The 26,841-nt window shown below is 40.8% G+C and overlaps 2 protein-coding genes across 2 annotated transcripts; one reads left to right on the forward strand and one right to left on the reverse strand.

Moving 5' to 3' along the window:
• The first annotated feature begins 771 nt into the window (after nucleotides 1-771).
• RPL36 (ribosomal protein L36) lies at nucleotides 772-3,799 on the forward strand. The gene is made up of 4 exons (XM_063453332.1): nucleotides 772-853; nucleotides 2,124-2,217; nucleotides 2,401-2,535; nucleotides 3,670-3,799. Exons 2-4 carry the CDS (start codon nucleotides 2,125-2,127, stop codon nucleotides 3,757-3,759), a joined length of 318 nt encoding a protein of 105 aa, XP_063309402.1. The 5' UTR covers nucleotides 772-853; nucleotide 2,124; the 3' UTR covers nucleotides 3,760-3,799.
• Nucleotides 3,800-7,429: 3,630 nt separating this feature from the next.
• LONP1 (lon peptidase 1, mitochondrial) lies at nucleotides 7,430-26,127 on the reverse strand. Its single transcript, XM_063455975.1, has 18 exons — nucleotides 25,554-26,127; nucleotides 23,942-24,030; nucleotides 23,478-23,597; nucleotides 21,941-22,160; nucleotides 21,558-21,619; nucleotides 21,260-21,389; nucleotides 21,053-21,136; nucleotides 20,521-20,741; nucleotides 20,290-20,428; nucleotides 19,358-19,536; nucleotides 18,670-18,757; nucleotides 18,384-18,506; nucleotides 17,374-17,490; nucleotides 10,506-10,646; nucleotides 10,231-10,396; nucleotides 9,229-9,437; nucleotides 8,458-8,622; nucleotides 7,430-7,734 (listed from the first exon to the last, which is right to left on the reverse strand). The coding sequence occupies exons 1-18, from the start codon at nucleotides 26,049-26,051 to the stop codon at nucleotides 7,585-7,587; spliced, it is 2,901 nt and encodes a 966-aa protein (XP_063312045.1). The 5' UTR covers nucleotides 26,052-26,127; the 3' UTR covers nucleotides 7,430-7,584.
• Between the last annotated feature and the right edge of the window lie 714 nt (nucleotides 26,128-26,841).

A 26,841-nucleotide genomic window follows, 5' to 3' on the forward strand; every position in this document is an offset into this window, starting at 1 on the left:
CGCAATGTTTTTGAGATGGAAATGACAGGATTTGGCGGTAGACTGAACATGAGGCATAAAGGAGAGGTCGTAGTCAAAGAGAACACCGAGGCAGCGAGCCTGCGTGGTGGAGCTGATGGTAGCACCGTTGACTTGGAGAAGTAGCAGCACTTCAGGGAGGAAAGACCAGAATTTCATTTTTGGTCAAGTTTAGTTTAAGGAAGTGGGCAGCCATCCAGTTAGAAATAGCAGAGAGGCAGAGACACTAGTCAAGAGGGACGGGGAGAGATCAGGAGAGGACAGATAGATTTGCGTGTCATCTGCATAGAAATGATATTGGAAGCCAAAGGAGCTAATGAGTTTACCAAATGTTCTGTTTAATTTGGGGAAATCATATAAAGCATTCGTTGTGTTGAGCTATTTCAATTGCTTTTGTTTGATTTGTTCATTACAAACAGCAGAAAATCAGTAAGGGAGTTGAATAATTTTGATTACAATTGTATTACACATAAATAGTGTATTTTCTACTTCACTACACTATCCAAACTATTTAAATGATGTAAATTAGCAGTTTTCTAGTTTACTAATGTTTTGCACAATTAATACTGTGTTGCTTTTTTAAAAATGTATTATTTATTCTATTTTACCTTTAAACTAACAATTACCAAAATCTGCCCCTTTAACTATGCTCATTACACCTAACATCATTCATTCTCCATTCAGAGGTGGAGAATTACTCTCTATGGTAATTATGAGGCTAGATCGGCGGCGCTCTTGCCGCTTGCAAACGCTTGGAAGACTCAACAGAGCTAAGAAATAGAGCACTTCCGGTCTCAAGCCCTCCTTCCGGTTTGTCAGCCATCAGAGTGATCAGGTAAGCGATGCGGTAGGGCTTGTCAATCCGAATCATATCGCCGTCATCCTGCATTTAACGGTAGAGGGATTAGCGGGGCTATGCAGGCGGCACACCCAGCTTGCTCCCCGTGATAATATTTCCTCGGAGGCCCCGATAATCGCTCCATACTTTGGGCCCTATTCTGGGACCGATACCCATGGCTGTGAGAGGCCTGTGTCAGCCTCCAGCATGCCGGGTGTAAAATGTCAGCTGTGGCAGAACAGCAGATTTCGAATGTTGAAACGATCTAAACCATTATGCATAGAATACTGTGGTTTTAATGATAGTTTGTTATGCGCTGCGGTGTATGTTCGCGCTCTGACATATCAACTTCTAGGGAAATACATATCCATGTTTGACACACGTTGGTAAATTCATACACATAGGGATTACATTGAAATAGTCCAAAACATTTCGACTAATGTCTTTTAATGCAGAGTTCATGTCCACAATTGTTAGTGTGTTTATCAAGTCTTTTTTTTGTATAAATTCTGTAAATCCACCTGTTAAAGCTAATGTATATGGAATATATGTATATAAATAGTGATTTTAATTGCTTTCTTGCCATTGAATTCTGAAAGCTGTGCCAGGTACTTCAGGGGTAGAAAACCGTTGTCACTGCAGATGTTGTGGACTACATGTCCCAAAATGCTCATACAGATGTAATGCTGACAAAAGCATCATGGGAGATCTAGTCCACAACATCTGGAGTGCCAGGTGTTGCCTACTCTATGCCCTTACTACATATTGAATGGAACAAAAAACAAGAATGTGTCTACTTCCCAAGTGCCCAATGCAACACTGTGTTAAATGTTTAGTGGTCTCTACCTTCATAAGCAAGCACCAGAGCTCATCCATAGTGGTAATAAAATATACCGACTATACAAAACACACACCAGTACAAAAGGAGCAGAGGAACTTGTCCCTTGGCTTGGAATCATACACCTATGGCACTGATATAAACTGCTTGACAAGATCGCTGGAGAATTTAGTCTAAATCAGGCTTCCCCAAACTCCGGCCAACCCAACCCAGATGTTGCTCAACTACAACTCCGGCCCTCCAGATGTTGCTCAACTAAAACTCCCATGATTCTATGGATGAAACAGGCTGAGAATCATGGGAGTTGTAGTTCAGCAACATCTGGAGGACCGGAGTTTGGGAAAGCTTGGTCTAAATGTTCGTTATCAGTGAGATCTATATCCTGTAGAAACACGAGTTAAAATGTAATGTTTCTTTATTTTTCTGCAGAATGGCTCTTCGTTACCCTATGGCCGTGGGCCTAAACAAAGGCCACCGCGTTACAAAGAATGTTACCAAGCCCAGACACTGCCGTAGGAGAGGGGTAAGTCTCCGATTTCTGTTTAATGCCTTCTATAGAGGTATTCTATATAAACATCCAAAGTTAATGCTGAACGTTTGAGATTGAGGATGCAGAGCTCGATGTCAAACTATTTACTGAGATCCTCGATACTGTGATCTGTTGACATGGGATTCCAGAGATATTTAAACCCTCTTCTTTCCTCAGCGCCTGACAAAACACACCAAGTTTGTCCGAGACATGATTCGCGAAGTCTGTGGTTTTGCTCCCTACGAGAGACGCGCTATGGAATTGCTCAAAGTGTCCAAGGACAAGAGAGCTCTCAAGTTTATCAAGAAGAGGGTAAGCATAATAATGCATTTTGTAATATTTTTAGCTGTATGAACATTCTTTGATCAAAATATATTTTGTTGATATATTGAATATATATTTTTAGTAATTGTGTAGAACTAGTTATTTTCATTAAAGAGACACTCTAGACCAGGCATAGGCAACCTTTGGCACTGCAGATGTTTTGGACTACACCTCCCATGATGCTTTGCCAGCATTGTGTGTAAGAGCATTATGGGGGATGTAGTCCACAACATCTGGAGAGCCGAAGGTTGCCTATCCCTGCTCTAGACAGTACCTCAGGAACCCATGGCCTGGCACCTTGCTCAGCAAAATAATGTGATGGACGTGTAACAGTCTGACAATGAATGGTAACAAAATTGACACTGAAGTGTAACTTTCTCAAAAGCAATGTACTGAGAGAGTGTCGGGGAGCATGCAGTGTCTGACACAGAACTGAGACAGTGCCAAGAGCATGCAGGCCCCTTCAGCAAGCTGTAGTATTACTTTAGAGTAGTAAAATGATAGTTCTCTTGCCCTCTTGTCACTAGGTTTTCAGCATTAAAGTTTATCCTGAAGAATTGACAATTTTTACATGCATTCCACTTGTGTCCATATGTAGTGATGAGTGCATCTTTTATTCTGTACATTGGCTTGGTGCACAGTGTAGATAATTTTGTAGTGGACAGAATGACTGGTGAAGATGCACAGCTTTACACACAGTGATGGGTAAAAACTGAAATCTTGAACTAATACCTTGATTACATATTCAGTACTCTCATGTATGAAGTTAAAATTAACTTTACCAATCCCATTTAAAATAATAGTTTTTACTCGCTTATAATCCAGTGCTGTGCAATCTTCCTCCTGTAAATGCTTCTCATAGACTGGACACATGTTGCAATTTCAACATAGCCAGTGGATGCTTTTCTCAACACTGTTCAGGTAGTTCAGTGGCATCATGCTGTGTGGGTTTTATTTTTTTTCCCACTCTGCTGAATGTGAAGACTTGAGGCATGGTTATGGCAAAATGTAAACATTGATTTTTCTCAGTAGTTGTGTTTTGCTTTGCCACATGGTGCATATGGATTTGTTTTACAGTGAAATGTTTGTAAATATTAACACGCCTTCTCTTTCCTCCTGCAGATTGGCACACACATCCGCGCCAAGAGAAAGAGAGAAGAACTGAGCAACGTGCTAGCCGCCATGAGAAAGGCTGCAGCTAAGAAGGATTAAACGGTCACGTTCGCCTTTAAATAAATCTTTACATAAAAGACTCTGCTTTGTGTGCGTCCTTTATTTTAAACTGATAATGATCATACCAAATGGCATAAGAGTAAATGATGTGAAATGGTTGCCCTGGTTTCAGCATTACTGACTTGTACAAATAATTGGAATAGTCAAATAATCCCTATAAAGAGATTAAAGAACACTCCAAGCACTATGACCACTTTAGCCTGCTGTGGTGGTTTTGGTGCAATGAGTGCTGTGGCATCCTCCCGGGTAGGTAATCAAACAATCTGCAAATAAATTGACAACTTAACTAGGGTGTGCCAGTCACCTCCTGCATGGAGCTCTGCACTGAGCTATCCTGGTGGTGCAGGCTTTAGCTCAGGGTAACTTAATGGATGCTCTGTTCAGAAGCTTCCAGCTCTCCTGGTGGTTGAGTGTAAAAGAGGTCCCGGGGTAAGTTGTCAAAACATTCACTGTTTGACTGCTTACTCGGTGACATTCCTGGCACCGTGACCACTATAACTTATTGTCATATTTATGGTGCTTGAGTGTTTCTTTTAAGTGAGAATGGTTTTGTGAATTTACAAATTTAATCTGAATATAATAGTATACTAATGAAAAATGATTTCAAATATACTATTTATAAAATTGTACCTCATTTATGAGGACTTAATATATAGGGTATCAGTTCAAAATTGCAACTAACAAGTTGTCTTAAATCCGATTATTTATTCCATTTGAATACATTACCAGTGGGGGAAAATAAATATATATATATATAATTTTCCCCCACTGGTAATGTATTCAAATGGCTACCATGCTACGGAATAAAGAGAACAAAAGTATAAATATATTTTTATTTCTTCAGTGTATATTTCCATTATAATGCATTGAAGTAATTAGCAAATGTAGTACTTGCCAGTCTATTAATTCATTGCTTTCCTATGAGGAAGGCTTAGTGTGTGGAGCTTGTGCTGCATATGCACTACGTTCCCCCTTGTGGTGACTGAGCTAGTACCAAGGGATCTCTGCTCTGGAATCAGGCAAACAGCAGTATTTAAATGGATTTTAACACAAATTCCATGGGGGTTTGTCAGGATTCTGTTGTGTTAAGAATTAAGCTTTGTATTACCAACAGTGTTTATTTAAGGAGACTATTAGTCTGGCTCATGATGCAAAGACAAGATATTATCAACAAACATTAAATGAGCGCTATAGTGCCAGGAAAACAAACCAGTTTTCCTGGCACTATAGGGTTATTTGGTCTGTACCCCCTCCCATGGGGCTGAATGGGTTAAAACCCCATCAGCCACTTGCCTTAATCCAGCTCCGCCCTGGTGACCTCTCCTCCCCCTGCAAACATCGGCTCCCGAGTGGAGCCAAATGCGCATGCGTGGCCAGAGCTGTGCACACATTCAAACTGCCTATAGGAAAGCATTACTCAATGCTTTCCTATGGGGATCTAAACTCACACTGAGAAACTGGTCCTTTAACCCCTTAAGGACCAAACGTCTGGCATAAAAGGGAATCATGACATGTCACATGTCCTTAAGGGGTTAAGGATCATTCCATGAGGGCCGTGACTACTTCATGGGCAGTGAAAGTGATGGCATCTTTAGAGGATAACTGCAGGGCAGTGAAGTCTTCATTCTACACATTCCTCCATGAGTAGAGACTGTAAATCTTCTTTGGCAGAACCATCTTACAGGTCTCTCTCCAAGCTGTGGTTATTTGAACTGACCCCCTTTGCTTAGGATCTTGATATTCATATTGTACAGCCACTATAGGACAGGAAAAAAACTTTTACTTACCATAAGTCCCCCAGCTAGTATAGCAGCAGTATGCATTTCCCTTCCTTTATAGATTTATTACTTTGCCATATTTTTGGCTCTGTTTATTACTGAAATTATCTGGGACCTAGATCTTATGTCAAAGAAAACTATATTCCTAACACTATATAGTGCCTTGTGCACACACTTCCGTGATAAATATGGGGACCTCAGCATTGGGTTGGGCTCTGCTGACATCTGTCAATTGGGGGGACAATGTCAGCACCTTAGACCTTCCCAGGAAGCGCCTCGGTGCTCTGGTAAATAGTCACTCAAGGCAGTATTAACATTGCAGGGACACTGCATCCAGAGCACTTCAATGAGAATAAATAGGCCGGGTGCCTACAGTGTCTGTTGGTATTTGACAACCTTATTGTACTGCTACTAGGGTAAGGGGGGAAAAATTACAGTAAGTCAAAATTCTGTTAACTCCACTAGGCACAAAAGAGATTGTACGATGTAAACCACTGCTAAAAACTAATTGTTCCTTACAGATATTAATCCAGTTCCAAAAATGAAATAAGGAAAAAAGTTGTAGTATAAGCATATAAGTTTATATACCAAGGGTTAAAGAATGCATTTAAAAGCACATCATACAAATGTGGGAAAAATGTATATATACATACAACATTGCACTGGCTTATTCACTAAACAATGATTTCAACTCTCAGTAATAGTTTTATTAAATAAAAAAAAAACTCACCTAGGCAAATAATGGAGGTTTAGTTACATTATATGATCATATATTGCATTAGCCTGCCACAACGTCAACGTACCCCATTCTTGGCAGGTCCTACTCTAACAGCGTAATGCCTGCTCTTATGTGATCAATCCACTTACTTGGGGAATACTTCATCCTGGGACTCTCTGCAGTGCAAGGCTAAATAGGATCCTGGAATGGGGCACCTGTGACAGGGAGGGGTGCAAAACCAAGGAGTTGGCCTGGACTCCCAAATTACAATCTCAGATTTGAAATCATTATTTAGTGAATAAGCGAGTGCGCTGGCATCTCATTGCACACAATTTTCATTTACTTTAACAAGAAATCTCCAAGCACACATGTGACAATACATGCCTGCATGCTCAGTAACCCATGTATAGAAAGTTATGCTAAGAGCTGGAATGACAGATCACAGCTGCTTCCTGGGCGATGATGTAGGAACTCAACATGGATCAGAACCAAGGGAGCTGCTGTGACAAGAAATGCTTTCAGAGATGTTTTCTTTTTAAAATATATATGGGAAAACAAGGGGCTGGCTGCACTCGCCTAAATATGCTTAAATGGGGTGCTGCTGGGGGCCAATAAGTAGAGTAAAAATAGAAATCCAGCGCACTCACTTAACTACTAAACAGCTAATTTGACTAGTTTTATTAAAAACACCTAATCTAGGCAAAAAATAATGAGGGTTTAGTTACATTATATGATCATACATTGCATAAGCCTGCCACAAACGTCAATGTACCCCATCTTTGGCACGTCCTACTCTAGGTGTTTTTAATAAAACTAGTCAAATCTGTCAGCATCAAAGTAGCTGTTTAGTTGATAAGTGAGTGCGCTGGATTTCTATTTTTATTCTTTTTAAAATATATCACGTTTACAACATACACCTTGGAGTGCTACACCAAACTTGTCTCAGAGTACGATGTGTCATTCAGTTCCCATGCAGGTGGATCACTGGCTTGCTTGGCAAGATTTGGCTTCGATAACATCAGGTTATCAATACCATACAATAAGACATTTAGGAGGAATACATCTGCTCCGTTTTTCCTGACAGAGTGATGCATTTAGGTTAAACATACCGATGGCTATCATTGCTTTGTGATATATCAAACATGGACAAATCTACTTAAAATTATTTTATTTTAATAATTACACGAATACCATATACACTAAGATAAATTGTAAATTTGGTTATAATGAAATATCTAGAGCTGCGCAGCAGCAACTTCAAATCTGCTATTCCAGTGGCTGTGACACCGAAATGGAGGTGGGATGATGTCAAGGCGTTGGAAACACAATGTCGTAGATCTCTTCGTAGTTCTCAACAAAATGTACTTCCAGCCCTTCGGTGATGAATGTGGCCAGATCATAGAAATCCTTTTTGTTCTCTAAAGGAAGGATGATACAGGTAACTCCTGCTCTTTTAGCCTGTGGAATGAGGATAGCAAATGTTACCGAAAAGCATGCAATCATTTGGTATTTTAAATTCATACATCACTTGAAACCTGGGCTTCAGTTCACAGATGGCACCCAAAACAATCAACTGTATCTTTACAACTGCGTCCTATTACACTAGATTAAACCCAATCTCAAACCGATGTACAACATGAAGTTTTTTGTAATTTTTTTTAAGCATGTAACATTTTATACATTTGTTGTTCACTCCAAACCCATGAATCTATTTCCTCATACTTTTTTGGATTAACTAATTTTTTTTTTTTTTAATTCTTTATTTTTGTGGGTTTTCAGCAAAGAACTCAAGATACAACATGTGTATAAAATAATAGGATGTAACAAGTTACATATGTAAGGAACATTACGGCATGTCAAGGTACACAGGTGCTGCGTCAACCCAATTTTAATTTTTTAGTCTAGTTAGGTTAAGCCCCTTAGTCTGTGCGGAGCAAGTCTGTATTAATGTCAAGGGGTGTTTAGGTGGGAAGCTGGGTATACCCCGCCAAAGGATATGGAGTGCCACGCGTTGCCTAGGGTAATGGATTAACTATTTATAAATGTATGTCTCTCACAACAGTATACATATGTTGCTTTTGATATATTGTAAATAGATTAATTTGAAAGGTCACTTTTACCAAATTGCACTGAATGTGATACTAAATATCGTCCTCTATTGAAATTGCTTTTGATACTCACAGCAATTGTTTTCTCCTTGATGCCCCCCACCGGTAGGATCTTGCCAGTAAGAGACACCTCTCCCGTCATTGCCACATTCTGGCGAGCTGGGATTCCTAACGCAAGCGACAGCAGAGCAGTGATGATGGTGCAGCCTGCACTTGGGCCGTCCTTTGGAGTTGCACCCTACACAAAATAAGTTTATAAGAAACACGTGGTTAATCATTAGGAAAAAAAACAAAACGCTCAACCATACCCACACAATAAATATTATGCAGAAATTGATTAGGGGTTTTAATGTAGTCATAGTGCAAATGATACATACGACTAAGGCATTGATTTAATATTTTCGCATACGTTTTCCAGATGTTCACAATCTGTTGGAAAAATGTTTCATATGATTTATGTACGAAAATGTCCATATCATTTAATGAAGACTTCTGTAAATAAATCATTGGAAAAGTTTTTCTAACAGATTGTGATCATTGGAAAAGCTTATCCTGAAATATAAAATCGAGCCTAAGCCAGACACGCAATTATAAATAATAGATAAACGGTCTGAAGACAAAAACAACCCCAGGAAAAAATAAACAACAAACACACCCACTGGGGTTAGCTATATTTATAAAGATTAGCAGTTGTGTAACATTCTTAAAATGGTGTAGTTACCATGGAAACCTGTTTAATGACCTTGCTGATTACGTCACATCTAGAACTAGGCCTTGAATTTAAAATATATATTTTTTTTTTTATAAAGCCCCCACTTCCTACTAGTGAGAAAGGGACACTCACCTCTGGAACATGCAAATGGATATGTGAGGTTACCAAGAAAGTATTTTCTGGGTCTTTCTTCATTAGGAAGGCACGAGCAAAAGTGTAGGCGATCTTTGCACTTTCCTTCATGACATCTCCAAGTTGTCCTGTCACCTCGAGTGAGCCATCCTTGCACTCTTTATCCAGTGGCCGCCGAAGGGATGTCTCAATGAATAGCGTGGAGCCACCTGAGAAGCAGAGAATGTTTGTGACAGTTCTTTGCATCTTATATTCACCCCACTAAACAGCACAATGGTGTGTGATTGAGAAAATTGGCAAAGGAAAGTCAAAGCCTAAAGGGGGAGGGGAGGGAAGTGAATGAGGACATAATATAGGCACCGTAACTAATACAGCATGCTGTTGTAGTTATAGTGGTAGGAGTCTTGGGCACCACCTACTGGTAATCTATGAAACTGACATTTACCTTGCTTTATCTGGTCTGATAAAGTGAAAGTTTATACTTCTGCATTATCATGCCAACTTATGAAATTCATTGTCAGCTGACATTGTTTCAAACCTGGTATGATAATAAAGCATTAAGAACAACTGCTCTAACACAACAAATTAGTCCGGAAGGATGCCTAACACGGCAAGCTAAGTTTTAAACCGGTCGTAAAGTTTGACAAATTATCAATAATCCTGGGGGCTCATAGTGTGTCCCTTTAAATACGTTCCCCTCTTACTGCACCTCGACAAACACTGCAGTGGTGTTTATTGTTGTGATTTAAAAGCTGTCGCAAACAAAATGAAATTAGCCTCTTTTCCACGATAGCAAAGTAGCCTAACTATTCTATATCACAATGGATCGATACACTCACTTAAGTACGTCAGGGCTGCATAACGTCAAGATGCCAAGGAAGCAGGATTTAATATGGCACAAGACCTTTTGGAACTAGATTTGATGTTATGGCATAAAGTAGCTTGGCCATGAGTCTTTAAGGAGTTTAGTGATGTTTGAAGTTACTTTCTTATGTTGCTCACCCATTGCTGTCCATGCCAGACCCATAACAACACCGGGGGGCGTGACAGTGTACATCCTATCCACGGTGAAAATCGGTTTTCCAACAAAATCCTGCAGGTTCGATTCTGTCACCTCAACAAATTGGGCTTCGTCATTCACTATCTTGAATGCAGACTTCCGCAGGACCTAAAGTATGCCAGCAATCAGATATAGAATCTCTGTCCCCATCCCTGCTCAACCAAACCACAATTTATCAGTAACTGATTTACAATTGCCTGCCTGCCTGGGATCTTACCTTCTCAACCTGTTTCTGCAGGTTCCGGACGCCACTCTCTCTGCAGTATTGTTTAATGAGTACAGTCAGTGCCTCCGGTGTAATGCGAGTCTTCTCCTCACTCAATCCACACATTGTCAGTGCCTGTGGTACCAGGTACCTCTGCAAATAAAGAGCGTGACATGTATAGATGTGCAGATCTCTGGAAAAAGAGTTGTATATGCATAAACCTTAAAAGTGCTAAAAACACTATTCTCAGCATAACCACTAGATTCTCTCTGCAATGGCACTTGTTTGAGTGGGGATTAAGCGAAGGGCAAAGTTTTTCCTCTTCTCAGTGCTCTCATATCTTCTTTTTACTTTATAATTTACAGCCACACCGCCAGGTCAGATTTTATTATATATGAATAAATGTAAAAATCCAAATAGCACTTAGTAACTTAGCTGTTCCTAGAACTGCACACTTCTGGTCAGCGATCTTAGATTTTCCACCTGGAATCTGTTGTAGCCACTCCCCCCAACTATCCTCGCACACCCCCCCCCCCTCAATAATCATGCAACCATCAATTATGTCATCAACATCCTGTATATACAATGCTAGTAGCAACTTATTCCATTTACATTAGCGCCCTTTAAAAGGGAAACTCAAGAGCCTAAATATAAATAATAATAAAAATCGCTGATCAGCCACAACATTAAAACCACCTGCCTAATATCGCCTGGGTCCCCTCAAAACAGCTGTGATGCGCCGAGGCATGGACTCCACAAGACTTCTGAACATGTCCTGTGGTTTTTGGAATTAGCAGCAGATCCTTTAAGACCTGTGACCATGTACAGTGGGACCTCGGTTTACAAACGCCTCGGTTAACACAATTTTCGGTTTACAAATGTAAATCCATTGAAAATAATGCCTCGGTTTACAATTTTTTTCGCAATACAAAGCACGTTTCCCAAGGATGCACTGCACCCTGCATGTTGGAGCCTGTGGGTAGCACGTGGCGTTGAGTGTGGAGCGGCTCTTGCATAGAATTTTGGAGCCATTCTGGAAATAGTTTGCAGTTGTTTTGGGACTTTTTGGTGCATTTCTCAAGCTGTGGAAAGGTAGCGAGCTGAGCTTCCTCGTTTGCATGCCTTTTATTGTGTGTTCTGCATTGTGGGTTGATTTTCATGCCAGTCATTTTGACTTTTTTTCTGACCTCCAGAACGGATTAATTGGTTTTCAATGCATTCCTATGGGAAACCGCGTTTCGGTTTACAAATTTTTCGCAATAAGAAACGTCCCGGAGAACGCATTAGATTTGTAAACCGAGGATCCACTGTACATCAATAGTCATTAAGCGCCTATGACCAGACGCCGGTTCACCAATTTGTCCTTTCTTGCAATTCTTTTGGCAGATACTAACCACTGCATACCGGGAACACCCCACAAGACTTGCCGTTTTGGAGATGCTCTGACCAAGTCGTCCAGCCATCAGGGTTTGGCTCTTGACAAAGTAATTAAAAACTTCCAGCTTGATAATTTTTTCTGCGTCCATCACATGAAATTCAACAACTGACTGTTCACTTGTTGCCTGATATAAATCCAACTCCCTGACAGGTGTCATTGTAACAATATAATCTGTTATTCACTTCAGACACAACATTAAAACAACAGACAGGGGATCAGTGAAAAAAACCCCAATAAAAACATGCGTGAATTTAGATCGTAAAACAGCTCGCAAAAGTTGCAGATTTGAAGGCCATCCTAACACATGTCCAATCATAGACTTGGCCAATAGATCTCAATGAGAAGTCTTTGCAAGGCATGTGCTCTGGGCAATTGTCTGCCTCTTGATTTCATCTCCATAGAGCTAAGCAACCAGGAAGTATTGGTTGTCTTATTGACAGCCAGGGAGATATAAAACAAAGTTAGTTTATAAAAGCGCCAATTTCTTTAGAAATCTGCACTTTTGGTAAAATGGGGAGAAAAAAAAAATACTTCACATATCTTCATTACCAACACTATAGAACCCCTTTAATTTTCCCAATCTTTACAGCTTCTGCAATAAACTCTCTCCAAAAAAGGAACTGAGTGAGCCAATCATGCTCAAATACTTTTAGAACTACTGAAGACAATTGAATTCAAAGTGAATTTTAAATTTAAGTCCAAAGTAACTGAACTGGAAAGATAGCGGACTTCGAGAATGTTTCAGGTATGGCTATTTTTAACTTTGTCCAGTTTATTTACTAATGTGAGAATTCAGTGATCAAATACCAAAATACACTAGATCAATTTTAGTCCTTATCTCACGTCATCAATGTGCATGTTGGATGCCTGAATTTCTCTATATGGCCATACTGAATGATGGGAAGGAGTGACTAACGAAGCATACAATTAGTCAATTCATGTAAAACAAATATTTTAAGCTTGTGCAGAGCTTGTGAGTAGCAGCTACCACTAAATCTGGATCAGGTGGTTAGCATGCCGACTGAGAGATTATGGAGCACACATGACCATTCATTGTAGTAATTAAAGCTAGTCTACATCCGGATTATATAAAACAAACAAGAAATATCTTGTTATGGAAGCAGGATGGGACTTGACTATGAAATGAATATAGAAAAAGATCCAGTCTTAGCTGATTCTGTCCTTTAAGAATTGATATATAACTAGCCTGGGACTAAAACACATTTGTGTCATTTTATAGATCAATACTTATTTATTTTTTTAAACTTGAACATTGACAGATTGTCTGATTATCTAATCAAAGTTAAGTTTTAGCTAAAACGTACCAGGAATGCAGACCATACACTGGGCATTTACAAATTGTTGGAACCCAGGAGTGCATATTGTTACAGTGGCAACTGTCAAGGGGTGGAATATATATTAGGCAGCCAGTCAGTTGTCGAATTTCATGTGTTGGAAGCAAAATAATTGAGTGACTTTGACAAGGGCCAATTAGTGATGGTTAGACGGCTGGGTCAAAACATCCCTAAAACAGCAAGTCTTGTGTGGCGTTTCCGGTATGTAGTGGTTAGTACCTACCAAAAGTGATGCAAGGAAGGAAAACCGGTGAACTGGCGTTAGGATCATGGGCGCACAAGGCTCATTGATGCATGCGGGGAACGGAGCCTAGCCCGTCTGGTCCGATTACACAGAAGAGCTACTGTAGCTCAAATTGCCGAAAAACGTAATGCTGGTCATGATAGTAAGGTATCAGAACACACAGTGTATTGAGGTTTGCTGTGTATGGGGCTGTGTAGTCGCAGACCGGTCAGAGTGCCCATGATGACCCCTGTCCACCGCCAAAGGCGCTTTCAATGGGGATGGGAGCATCAGAACTGGACCATGGAGTAATAGAAGAAGGTTGTCTGGTCTAATGAATGAAAGATGACAGCAGGATGCACTATGGGAAGAAGGCAGGTTGGTGGAGGCAATGTTATGCTCTGGGCAATGTTCTGCTGGGAAACCTTGTGTCCTGGCATTCATGTGGATGTTAGTATGACACATACCACCTACCTAGAGATTGTTGCAGACCACGTACACCCCTTCATGGCAATGCCTCTTTCAGCAGGATAATGCATCCTGCAAAGATTGTTCAGGAATGATTTAAGGAACCTGACAAAGTTCAAGGTGTTGCCTTGGCCTCCAAATTCCCTGGATCTGAGTCTGATTGAGCAAATGTGGGATGTACTGGAACAACAAATATGATCTATCGAGTCCCCACCTCACAACTTATACAACCTTTTTTTTATTCTTTATTTCAAAGTGCCGTCAAACAGAATACTAGAATAGGTACTTTGCATAGAATACAAAAGCATAACCGTCAACTGTCCATCCAGGTGTACAATGTGTTAGCGCAAATAAGGCTGCAGTATCACTTCAGTTTCTCAAACATGTAATATGAACAGCCAGTAACCCGACGACAAGGGTTTTATCATTATATACGAAAATAATATAACATTGGTAAGAACTAAAACAACAGCAATACAGAGGGTTAACCAGACCTGCAATACCCTTTCTCTGATGGCAAATATGCGTGACTAATACTAATCTGCTTAGACAGTAGCTGCGTTTCTCGTTGCGACTAGATGTAAATGGGGCTACAGGTATTGGCCAAACAAAAAAACAAGAAAAGATAAATAAGTAGAGGAAAGGGATTAAGGAATTAAGATACCAGTGATGATCTCGATGCAAAGGTACCCAGCCCAGTTGGGGTCACCTTGTACGAAATCTGGGATCATAATTCGCCGCCCAGGTACTCTGTCACCTGAGTGCCAGCTCACTGGGGGTGGGTTTCGGGATTCTGTTTAATGGGGGCATGAGTACACCCAATCTCACAGCTCCTGCCTCCCCCATTCCCGAAGCGAATGGCCTCCCCCTTATGTCACTCCACTGGTTGTGCGGACCTCAAAGTGTCGCAGGGCCCACCACAAGATCTCCGTGTAGCGTGATCCCTTGCGGAAAGGACAAATTATAAATTCTCTTTATAGGTGTTCCATAGTTCCCAGATCCTATTAAACGAGGAAAAGGCGTTCTGTATTGTCGCTGTTAGTTGATCCATTAAGTGATTGTCTTCAATCTTGGCCCTAACCTCTCCAATAGATGGAGGGGACGATTGCAGCCAGTGGCCTGCCAAACCTACCTTGCTGCCAGAGTTATTTTATTACAGATTTTTTGTTCACAGTGGGTCATGCCGTCCCAGGCTTTGGACAGTAGGAAAAGGAGGTCCAGCTCTAATGGCCTGTGGAAGATCTCCCCAAGTAGAAATCTGTTATCCCCCCAGAACTGCGTCAGGACAGGGCAAAACCACCACATATGGGGATATGTTTCTCTCATCTTGCACATCTGCCAGCATTCATCAGTGGGTCGTACGCCCATACTACATAACTGCACCGGGTGGTGTGCCATCTGAAGAGGATCTTATGAATATGTTCTTACGAAATCACACACTGAAACCTTCCCTGCTGCCTCCCACATATCCTGCCACACATCTCCCTCGATCTCCCCTCCCAGGTCTCTCTCCTACTGGTCTACATATCGTAGCCAATCCCAGTCCCCCTCTCGTTTTTGGCCTGTATAGCATATTCCTAGCCAATCTGTGTCTTTTGTTATCCCATATGAAGGAATCTATGTGTTTCTGCATCGTGTCTAGGTCTGCCTTGGTTAGTGGTATGGGAAGCGCCTGAAACAGAAAAAGGAGCATTGGAAGCACATTTATTTTGATGCTATGAATGTGCTCTATCCATGAGATTGGTCTGGACCCCCAGGCCTCTAGTGTGAAACAGGGATTGATAGTTAACCATATGGAGGGTCCGGCTATTCTTAGTGACTATGATGCACAGGTACTTAATCGAGTCAGTTAGGAGTAGTTGCATTGTGGATCAAACTGTCTCCTCCTCGGCGGCTGACAAGTGCATAGCCATGGCACTCGATTTGGTCAGACTGACCTTGCAGCCAGAGATTTGGCTGTATTCCCCTATCAGGTCGGTCAGAGGGAGCAAAGACTTGAGGAGGTCCGAAACAGTCAGTATAACATTGTCAGCATTGGCCACTACGTTATATTCTTCTCCCCCAACCCTCTAACTTCTCGGGCCTCTCTTATTCGGTGCAACACCGGTACCAACGCCAAGGCGAACAACATGCGGGACTGGGAGCACCCCTGTCTGGTACCGTTACCTATGGGAAAGGTGTCACCTTTATCACCCGGTAGCACCACTTGTGCCCGTAGGTCCATACAGAGGACCCCCACAACGCTCACAAACGAGGCAGGAATGCCCCAATGCGGTAAGAGAGAAAACCGGTATGGCCACTCAACGCTGTCAAATGCCTTCTCCGCGTCCAAGGAGAGGAGCAGAGAAGGTGCCAGAGACCGCTCCATGTGCCACACAAGATCCACCACCCGTCTTCATATAGTGTTTTCATATAGTTGGCGTTCTGGTATGAAACTGACCTGATCTGGGTGTATCAACCTTTGAATCATGGGCTTTAGCCTGGTGGCCAGCACTTTCGGTAGGATCTTAGCATCCACATTAATCAGCGAGATTGGTCGATAACTGCCCACTTTCAGAGGGTCCCTTTCCTCCTTCGGTAAGAACACGATATAAGCTAGTGTCATTTCCCAGGACAGGGGCTCTCCCCGCTTGCAGCATTGAACATGGAAACCAACCTTGGCACCAACACTTCACTAAATGTCATAGTACGCTCCAGATAGGCCATCCGGTCCCAGAGCCTTCTGACCCGAAAAGGCCACAATGGCCTCGCTATCTCTTCTGGGGTGAACTCCCATCCGAGAAGCACACTATCGTGCGCGGAGAGAGCCATAGGCTCCATCGACTGTAGGAAGTGCTGTATTTTCCCACTATGGGTCAGGGAATGATTGTATAATGAGCTATAATAGCTTGTGAAAAGGCTTTCAATGTCTTCAGGAGCGGTGACTATACAACTTAAAGGATCTGCTACTAATGTCATGGTGCCAGATAGCACCGGACACGTATAGAGGTCTTTTGGAGTCCATGTCTTGACGCATCAGCGTTTTTATGGACTGGTACATTTGAAAACAATCAATTCTACATGCATATAAACAGTGTAATGAGATACAGATTTAGGAGAGCAGTCAAACAATACCTGTCTTTATCATAAGGTAGAGGAGGAGGAACAGAACACCTAGATTTCTCTCATGGTAGTCCTTTTTGTATATTGCCCAGACTCAGGATAATACTCTAATGGTGTATTGTTCAGGTTATTTAATTCTAAGTTTGCCCATTTCAAATACAGGGATGGTTGGTACACAATTACAAATGTGCAGCCTTCTTTTCTGATATACAAAGTATCATGATTTTCACTTCGCAAATTACAGAAGAAGAGCAGTAAAACTGACAAATAATTTGACCTTGGACATAAACTAACCTCCGCTATGGCCAGCTTCTCCTGGGCCACGTAGCCAGAGATATTGATCATCTCCATCCGATCCCTCAGAGGCTCTGGAATAGTCTCTGTGACATTGGCTGTGCAAATAAAGAGAACCTGTGGGAAAAAAATAATAAAATAAAAGTTACACTCAAATAACCAACCAAGTTTCAATTGCTGTATTATATACGGAGATCTGTCACGCTCCATGGCTAGAAAACTATGGGATTTCTTAGAATAAGACAAAAGACTGTCAGTTATCCAAAGATTTCCCCAGCTAGACTGCAGCACTACTGTGCAAGTGCAGGGGATCCTATAGTCTGTGCATGGCTCACAATCCAGCTTGTAAATGATTTAGGGCAGGGGTGGGCAATCTGCGGCCCTCCAGATGTTTTGGACTACATCTCCCTTGATGCTTTGCTAGCATTATGGCCCTAAGGCCGTTATGGGAGATGTAGTCCAAAACATCTGGAGGGCCGCAGATTGCCCACCCCTGATTTAGGGCAACGCTGGCTACCATGGTAAAGCTCTGACTTATTTAAAAGTTCCAGTTTGTAGGGACTTTTGTCTCCACCTACCAGAAGACATACAAAATGTTTTTTTTTTTTTTAAATAAAATACATTTAACAGTGCCACACAGAATTAACATTACCCAGCCTGGCTAATGATACAACCAGAGTTAAGCCTCTGGCAGCAGAGTGGTTAAATGCGTAAGTGCAGTGTTTCATTACAAAACGCTAAGGCTTCAACAGTTTCTCCAAATACCAGTAACACATCACCGACTTAAAGCAATCGTGATGCTTGGAGTCTGAATGTGCAATACAGATTCCAAGCATCACGAAAACTTCAAATCAGCGAAGGATCCAAGTATTTGGAGTAACTCTTGAAGTTCGAATTAAATGTCACACGTATATCCCCTTGACGCAGTTAGATTTGAATAATTTACCATTACGACTCCCAAATATGATCTAACAATCGGAGACTTGAACGGATGGAAACTCAAAACTTGCCTTGGATAAATCAACAGGGACATCTAAGTAATGATCCAAAAAGTTGGAGTTCTGCTCTGGATCCAAAAGCTCTAAGAGAGCAGAGGAAGGGTCTCCTTGATAACCACGTCCAAGCTTGTCCACCTGAATGAAGATCATCACAGAAATGGTTTTCAGAACAAAAACAGATTATTATGAACAACAAATAATAGAATAAACCTAAGTTGCCAACTGCAAAGTAAACACTCTTTCTTTAAAATTGTCTTTCAAATAACAGGAGCAAGAAAATAGAAAAACAAGAATCTACCTCATCAATAAGAATCAGTGGATTTTCAGTTTTAGTCTTCTTCAGGCACTGAATGATCTTTCCTGGCATAGCACCCACATATGTTCTCCTACAAAAACAACGTAAATTGTAAATAAATCGAGACTGTAATTAGAATTGTACAAAAAGGTTTCAAGTAGGAAGTCTGGGGTGACCATAAACTATTTATTTGTCTTATGCGCACGATCTTGGACTCTAAGGCAATATACAATATGCAGCAAAAATTAAGCAAAGTGTTAATCCAAGTACCATGACCACTTCAGTGGTCATGGTGCCTGGGATCTGTACGTGCAGCCTGGGATCTGTACGTACAGCTGCTGCCAGAGGGAAAACTTCACCTCTTAAGCATCACCAGACTGCCTGGAGTGAGTGTTCCAGGCAGAGTGAGCCCTTTCAGAATGATCAGTCTGTTAACTGCTGGTAACTTTCCTGAGTTTAAACAGAGTGTTATGCATTTCAGAAAATGGCCAGGTATTACACTGCCACTATTTTAATTACAATTTGATGCCAATTATAATGTTCTGATATTTTTTAGAGGGAGCATCGCCTTTAATGTAATTTCAAACACCTAAGTGCAGGAATAATAATAAAATTATTTGGTACGAGAGCTACAAGGGATATCATCTAATAAATGGATGTGAATTGAGAGAAACCTGGTAAATCCACTCACCTATGGCCTTTAATCTCAGCCACATCAGTCATGCCTCCTACACTGAACCGAAAGTACTCCCTGTTCAGTGCAAGGGCAATAGAGCGGGCAATGCTGGTCTTCCCTACTCCGGGAGGTCCATAGAAGCAAAGGATCTTACCCTGGGTACTTCCACGTAGCTGGCTAACAGCTATGAACTCCTAAAGAAAGAAGAAAAATAAAATATATAATAAAAATAAACGTAATAAAGTCAGAATACATTGGTCTTTATTTACAAATGCCTTACACGGTAACATATCAATGCTAGTTTGTGTAACTCTTTGTTTAGGACTCAGATTGTTGTTCCAATTATAATTCTCTTTTCTCCACGCAATAAACCGTTATTCTAAAGCCACTTTACCGGGTGAGGAAATAAATTGAAGGCTTTTAGAGAAACTTTAGAATTATTGTACTATGGATGAATCCAAAAGGAGAAAATACAATTAACTAAAAGTTTAAAGTAACATTTCATTGATTTTTTTAAATTTATTTTCTATACCCCAAAGAAAATATGCATATATTTTTCATGCATAATTCCTCTTTGGTGATATATGAAAAAAACATGTTGCAAAAGTCTTCCTCCCCTTTAACCCAGACGAAGTTCAGTTTGTGCTGTGGAAATGACCCATCATCTATGTAGGGGGGGAGGAGCACATAGAGGGGCAGGGGAACAGACATAAATATAAAACTACTGAGCATATTGATGTTAATCCAATACAGGCCAGCAATAACATTGATGTTAATTACATTTTTGTAAAGCTCTATAGTCTATTAAAATTACCTATATAAATTAATATTTAAATAAATAATTACACATTGTTTGAACCATTTCTAGACTTTTGAGAAATTGTGTGGAATAGTGGAATATATTTATTGTAATACAGACTCCCATACGAATGGAACTGCTACAGTACCAGTATTCTCTTCTTGACATCTTCCATCCCATAATGGTCCTCTTCTAGAACCTCCTCTGCTCGCTTCAGATCCAGATTCTCTTTGCTGTACTTGCCCCAGGGGATGGATGTCAGCCAGTCCAGGTAGTTTCTCGTAACACTAAGAAGAAGGAACACTAGGTTACATACGCAGGCGATACCTTGAGTACAAGACTGGCGAGACACAGGAAAGGTCTTCAAAAGTAATCTCACTTAAATTCGGAAGAGTGATTGTCAAGCAGCCCCAGCTTTCCGAGTTCTTCATCAATGACTTCCATGACATGGCTGGGGATGGTGAGCTCCTTCAGGCGCTCCCTAAACTTTTCCTCGATGGCATCTTTATCTTCCTTCTCTAATCCCAACTCCTTCTTGATAATCTTCAGCTGTTCCTGCAGCAAATATTTCCTGTGTGTCTGTTTTATTTTCTCTTCCACCTGCAGGATGCCAAACATAATGTGTCAAATTATTTCAACAAGTAAACTAAATGTAGCAAGAACTCCAAAACAAATTCCAAATTCCAAATCTGGTGCTGGTTCTAGAAGATGGGATCCCTTTTCACCTGCATCCACCGTTATAAAACAAAAAAAAATAAAGGACCTAAAAGCACTCAGCAATAAATTCAGGTGGTTTATTCAGCCATCAAAGTGAAATGGTGGCGATATTTTGATATGTATGTGGGTCTTTCTCAAGACATTGATTATTTCAAAAGAGATTGTAGCCTGAGAACATAAGGATCATTTCTCACCTCGCGGCCTAGCCTTTGCTGCAATTTGCTCAACTCATATTCCTTCTTCAACAGTGAAAGAGATTTGTAAAGACGCTTTGGTATCTGCAAAACCATGAAGAATGGAAAGTACATCAAAAACTTCTACCAATTCCTGTTACTTCCAGAAATTCCCAACTATGTGATAAAGTCCTACATCACACAAAATATGTAATATCTGCAACTCACATTGGTTTCTTCCAACACATCCTGCAACTCTTGGGACTCTGCTCCAGTTAGTGCTGCCCCCATGTCACTCAAATAGATAGGATTGTCCACCACTCTCTGCCCAGCCTGCATCATCTGCATTACAGATTCTCTGACAAATAGGACACAGGTGACTTGTTACAGAGAAGCAAATAAGGTACTGGAATGCAATATTCAAAGAAGAAAAGTTTCAAGATAATTCTAGACTTTCTCCATGTACAAAAATTCTAATGATATGATAGAAACGTTAAAGAAAACTAGCTTAGATCATGTAACTTACCTGTAAAGTGGATTTAGTGCAATGATATCACGAATGGTCTTTACGATTTCAGCAGTGAGTGCCTGCGTTACAAAATGCAATCATTTAATGAGTATATAGTCCCAAAAGTGAATGAATAGGCAAATGAATGCTCCAACAAACTTAATATTACTTTAACTAAGAAAAAAAAAAAAAAAAGCTTCAAAATCAGCTATAGTCAGAGCTGGGCTATGCTAGCCTGCATTTTGCAATTCAGATAATTTAACGCAATTCACTGTGTAGTGAAAAAACTCTAAAATTATTAGGATAATAAAACGATAAGCATGATAAATACTTTCTAAAGATTAAGGACGAGGGATTATATGGAGTAAAATATACATTATGTTTCTCATGGCCTCACATACTTTGACTTCCTCAGTGTTCTGGAATTCCTCATGGACCACATTGTCTACTTCCACCATGAGAAGCCCGGCAGGTGTATTTGGGTCAATCACCATCTGTTCCCGTCTCTCCATCTCCTTTAACAGCTGTGATGCAGCATGACGTCCTTTCCTTTTTCCTTCCTTCTTTTCTTCACCTTTTGTCTCCTCAGCTTCCACGTCAAGCTCTTTGTTGATACGTATTCTAAATGTTAAAAAAGTACAAATAATTCCAGTTAATCACTCTGCATATAAAACCCGATTTGTGACTTGGTTGATATGCTTCCTAGGTCTTTGATTCCCATCTCGTGCCGGGCAAATTGCAAAAAGAACATGTAACCACTATCTAATCTCCTTGATCTGACATGACTTCTAACACAAATGGAATATGATTTCTGTGTGATTGCATAACCAACCAACCTTTAAATTATTATCTTAAAAGCAATAATATAGTGGAAAGGTTGTTATATATCTTACTAGTTAGGTAGGTACTAAACACAAATAACCACATACATACTTTGGATTGTATCACAAAACAAACAACTGAATTCGGATATAATGTATTGAATCGAAACCAATGTGTTTTTTTTTTTGCAAGCATACATAAGATACACATAGAGATGGCATAATTGACCTTCCTGAATAGGACAATTTAACATACATAGGCTTATTATTATTGTACATGGTGCAAGAACGGTTAGCTGCCAAAGATTGAAGTAAAATGAAAAGAGACTTCCAGTACTTTCAGAAATGCTGTACTTAAAGGGACTCTCCAGTGCCAGAAAAACAATCGGTTTTCCTGGCACTGCAGGTCCCCTTCTCCCTCCCACCTCCCATCCCTGGTTGCTAAAGGGGTGAAAACCCCTTCAGTGACTTACCAGAGGCAGCGACATGTCCCACGTAGCTGCTTCTTCCTCCGCTCACGCTCCTCCCCTTCATCGCGTCAGCCAGCGGGGGAGACCTAATGCACATGCGCGGCAATGCCGCGCAGGCGCATTAGACCTCTCCATAGGAAAGCATTGAATATGCTTTTCAATGCTTTCCTATGGGGATTTTAGCGACGTTGGAGGTCATCACACAGCGTGAGGATGTCCAGCGACGCTATAGCACAGAAAACCTGTGCTATGAATCAGGAAGTGCCCTCTAGTGGCTGTCTAGTAGACAGCCACTAGAGAAGGAGTTAACCCTGCAAGGTAATTATTGCAGTTTATGAAAACTGCAATAATTACACTTGCAGGGTTAATATAAGAACACTAATATTTGCAATACAAATATATTCCTAACTTTTTTTCAGCTAATGCAATTCTTCCCTGTATGGAATTATATGGAGACGGGCTACTGCACATGACTGCAATCACCATAGCAATCAGCATCCCCTTATATTGATGCATGCGTTCAATGCATCGCTATGGGGAGCATTCAGCATCTACGTGCAGAATGTGTAGATGCTGAATAATGCTCCTGCACATTTTGATACAGGCTTGATACAAGAAAAGTAATGGGTTTTTAACTGAGCACCAACCTTCTGTGTCCCATGACGATCATCCGAAGCTTATCCTCCATGTCCTGCATCTCATGGATCTGTACGAAGGTTCCAGTGTTATAAATTTCATCCAGGCTTCCAACCACATCCGATTCGTTGCTAGGAATTAGAATAAAAATAAGATGAGAATACAAACAGAATAAAATAACAATGAAATAAAGCATGCGTTCAGACTGGTTTTCAAAGAAAGAAGATGTATAATGTCAATCTTTGATCAGATATTGGAAAACTAAAACAAAACCAATCTAATCAAGCTAAATTTTAAATCACTGTACAACATGCAAGACTAGTTATAGAGAATCTACAGAACAACGAGACATGTCCCTGTTGTGTGGAACTCTATTACAACAACATTATTAGGAAGCATTAAATAAGACACACATAAAAACAAGACTTCTTCAAAGCCAACACCTGAACACATGAACAGACCAATCCATACTCACCTATCATCCTTTTTAAGAAAGATTCCTGCATATGGCTGGGCCAGGCGGACTTTCCGTCTTAAAAGGGCCATTAGATTAGGATTTTTGACCTTAGTATAGCAAATAAAAAACAAACAAAAACAGATTTTTTTTTTTATTTGTCTCGAGACCAAAGTTCTGTTCAGTTAATCATGTTACATTCACTAGATGACAGTGCTCCAAATTTTAACTAAACACACAAACCCAAAATGCTGTAAAATCCATTGGAGGAGCTCAGTGTCAAGACATGTATATAAAATGAGTTATTTCCTATAGCCAAGACATATTTTCTAACTTTCAGAATGAAAATAATTTCATTTCCCGTGGTTTGGTGTTAGCTGTCAATGACTGAAGCAAAACAGAAAAATGTGCAGAGACTTAAAGGGACACTCCAGGCACCGAGACCACTTCTGCCCATTGGAGTGGGCTGGGTACCAACTCCCATCACCCTTAAAGAGACTCTCCAGTGCCAGGAAAACATATTTGGTTTCCTGGCACTGCAGGACCCTGCAGTGCCCCTCTCCCTCCCTCCCACCCCCCATCCAAAGTTGCTGAAGGAGTTAAAACACTTTAGTGTCAGGAATACAACTTTGTATTTCAAACACTACAGTGTTCCTTCAAGTACTTTCAAAAATATTGTATTAAAAAAAAATAATACATTTTTTTCTACATTTCAGCCTATAATCTGTAGATCTTTCAGCCACTGTCTGCTTACAGTATGTATATGTGTAACAGTCAGACTTTGCATGATTAAAGAAATTGTAACTATCATTAACTGCATGTAGTTCTCATACATTAAACATAATCATCAAATGATCAATTCATATACTCACAAACACGATTGCTTACTAAAGTAAGAATTCAAAATGAATTTAAATGTTAAGCTCAGAATAGCTGAACAGAAAGCATTGCCGACAACTATTCCACTTCAGTTATTTGACCATAAATTCGAAATTCACATTTAATTCTCCCTTGAGTAAAAAAAAAACCAACGTGTAATTTTAACGTCTACATTTTGAATGTGAAATGACGACTAATGCATATTTTTTAAATTAACAAAAAAACTTCTCTAAAATAAAAAACAAAATAAGTAGGTCTAGTCGCAGGCATAGGCAACCTTCGGCACTCCAGATGTTTTGGACGCCACCTCCCATGATGCTTAGCCAGCATTACGAGTGTAAGAGCATTATGGGGGGGGGGGGGGGAGGAAGGAAGGGGATGTAGTCAAAAACATCTGGATTGCTAAAGGTTGCCTATCCCTGGAGCCTCTAGTGCCTGCTGCTGCAAAAAAGTATACATTGTTTCAAATAGTTATTTATTGAAAAACTTTACATTTTTATAATTAAATGAGAAAAAAAAGTATACATTGTAGACCAGATAAGCACTCTCCACCTTTTGTATTTGTCTGTGTATATTGTATGTTCTCCACAAATTGTACAGCGCTGCAAATCTGTTGGCGCTTTTTAAAATACCAGTAATAATAATAATAATAATACAGAAACTCGTGTGGAAAGTATACAATGAGAGTACCAATAATAAAATGAAAGGATGAAAGCCATCACATTAGATGTTGACAGCCATAAATGTCTCTAACCTCTATGATTTTGACAAAGCGAGGAAACACCGGATTCCTGGAGACAGCGATCACTGGGACATTAGGGAAGACCTCTGGGACGATTAGGGGTGTGAGGGCTGTAACCACGGGTGCAGAGTACCCAGCCCCCTCCACCCCACCGCCGCTGCCCCCACCATCCTCCCCACCGCTGCTGCCCCCCTCCTCCTCTCCGCTTCCTGCGCTCTCCGCACCGTCGTCCCCCGAGAAGGCACTGTTACCCCGGTTGCCGAAGTCGTGTAGAGCCCGGCAGTGAGCAGGGTGGACACCGGTTACCGGGGAGGCTGTGGCCCGGACTGACCGGCTGATGGCTGCCCTGGCTGATGCAACCTGGGTGAAACATGACCGTGCCTGGCTCGGGGGGGCTACCCAGTAAGATCTGTCGGTATGGGGGGCTTTCTGACGGGCAGCACTGGATAACCCCAGCCTGGACCGGCCCAGCCACCGGCTGACACCCCACAACCGAACGTAAGCTGTCATCTTGGAGCAGCCCCTGGGCTGTGTGTCCTGAGCCTGCTCAGTAGCACGCTGCTTCCGGCGCACAGCAATGACGTCAGCGCAGCTTGCCCTCACTCCCCCCCAATAGATCCAATGAACACGGCCTCGGGCGGCCATGCTGAGTGCTGGCAGAGCCTCTCATTCCACATGGCCTTGCAATGTCAGACAGCCTTGCATAAGCCACATGATTAGTTGATGTTTTATGAAAAAAGTGACCTTCAATTCCCCCCTTCTCCTCATTCTACTGAGGGTCATGCATGAGCTGTTTTAGATTTTAGGCCTTGTATCCTTGTATTGTTATTATCATTATTTATTATTATTATTTTTTGGCATTTATGTAGCGGCATCTTATTCCGCAACATTTTACCATGTTATAAATGGGGAGGTTTAACAATAAATGAGACAATTACAAAGCGTTACAGGGACAATAGGTCGATGAGGACACTGCTGAAACAAGGTTTTTGCAATTTGAGAATTGTCATTGATGCATCGCGTTAAGAATTCAAGGGAATTCTGGCATTTTTTTTATTTTTTTTTGCTACGAGGTTGTTGAACAGTTACCCTGTCTTCTAGTGTTTAATTATTACTTCATAGTCATGTCTCGGATACTAAGTGGGTAAAATTCAGCTATTAAACACTTTTCTATTGTAATATTTCTATAGTTTTCAGAAGGTCGTTATTGTATTGGTGCATATGGTGTTTATGAGCTCCAGAGCCGTAATTTTACCGTACAGGACCACTGTAGGCACTATAACCACTTTAGTTTATTGGA

This window comes from Pelobates fuscus, chromosome 5 (assembly GCF_036172605.1).
Source record: "Pelobates fuscus isolate aPelFus1 chromosome 5, aPelFus1.pri, whole genome shotgun sequence".
Classification (NCBI taxonomy): Eukaryota; Metazoa; Chordata; class Amphibia; order Anura; family Pelobatidae; genus Pelobates; species Pelobates fuscus.

Excerpts from the sequence above, each read along its gene's own strand:
- RPL36 (XM_063453332.1), top strand. The coding sequence starts at position 2,125 with ATGGCTCTTCGTTACCCTATGGCCGTGGGCCTAAACAAAGGCCACCGC. Across the intron at positions 2,218-2,400 it reads GACACTGCCGTAGGAGAGGG|CGCCTGACAAAACACACCAA; the intron begins GTAAGTCTCCGA and ends TTCTTTCCTCAG. Across the intron at positions 2,536-3,669 it reads TCAAGTTTATCAAGAAGAGG|ATTGGCACACACATCCGCGC; the intron begins GTAAGCATAATA and ends TTCCTCCTGCAG.
- LONP1 (XM_063455975.1), bottom strand. The coding sequence starts at position 26,051 with ATGACAGCTTACGTTCGGTTGTGGGGTGTCAGCCGGTGGCTGGGCCGG. Across the intron at positions 24,031-25,553 it reads GCTTTGTCAAAATCATAGAG|GTCAAAAATCCTAATCTAAT; the intron begins GTTAGAGACATT and ends TGCTATACTAAG. Across the intron at positions 19,537-20,289 it reads ATGTCAAGAAGAGAATACTG|GAGTTCATAGCTGTTAGCCA; the intron begins GTACTGTAGCAG and ends TTCTTTCTTTAG.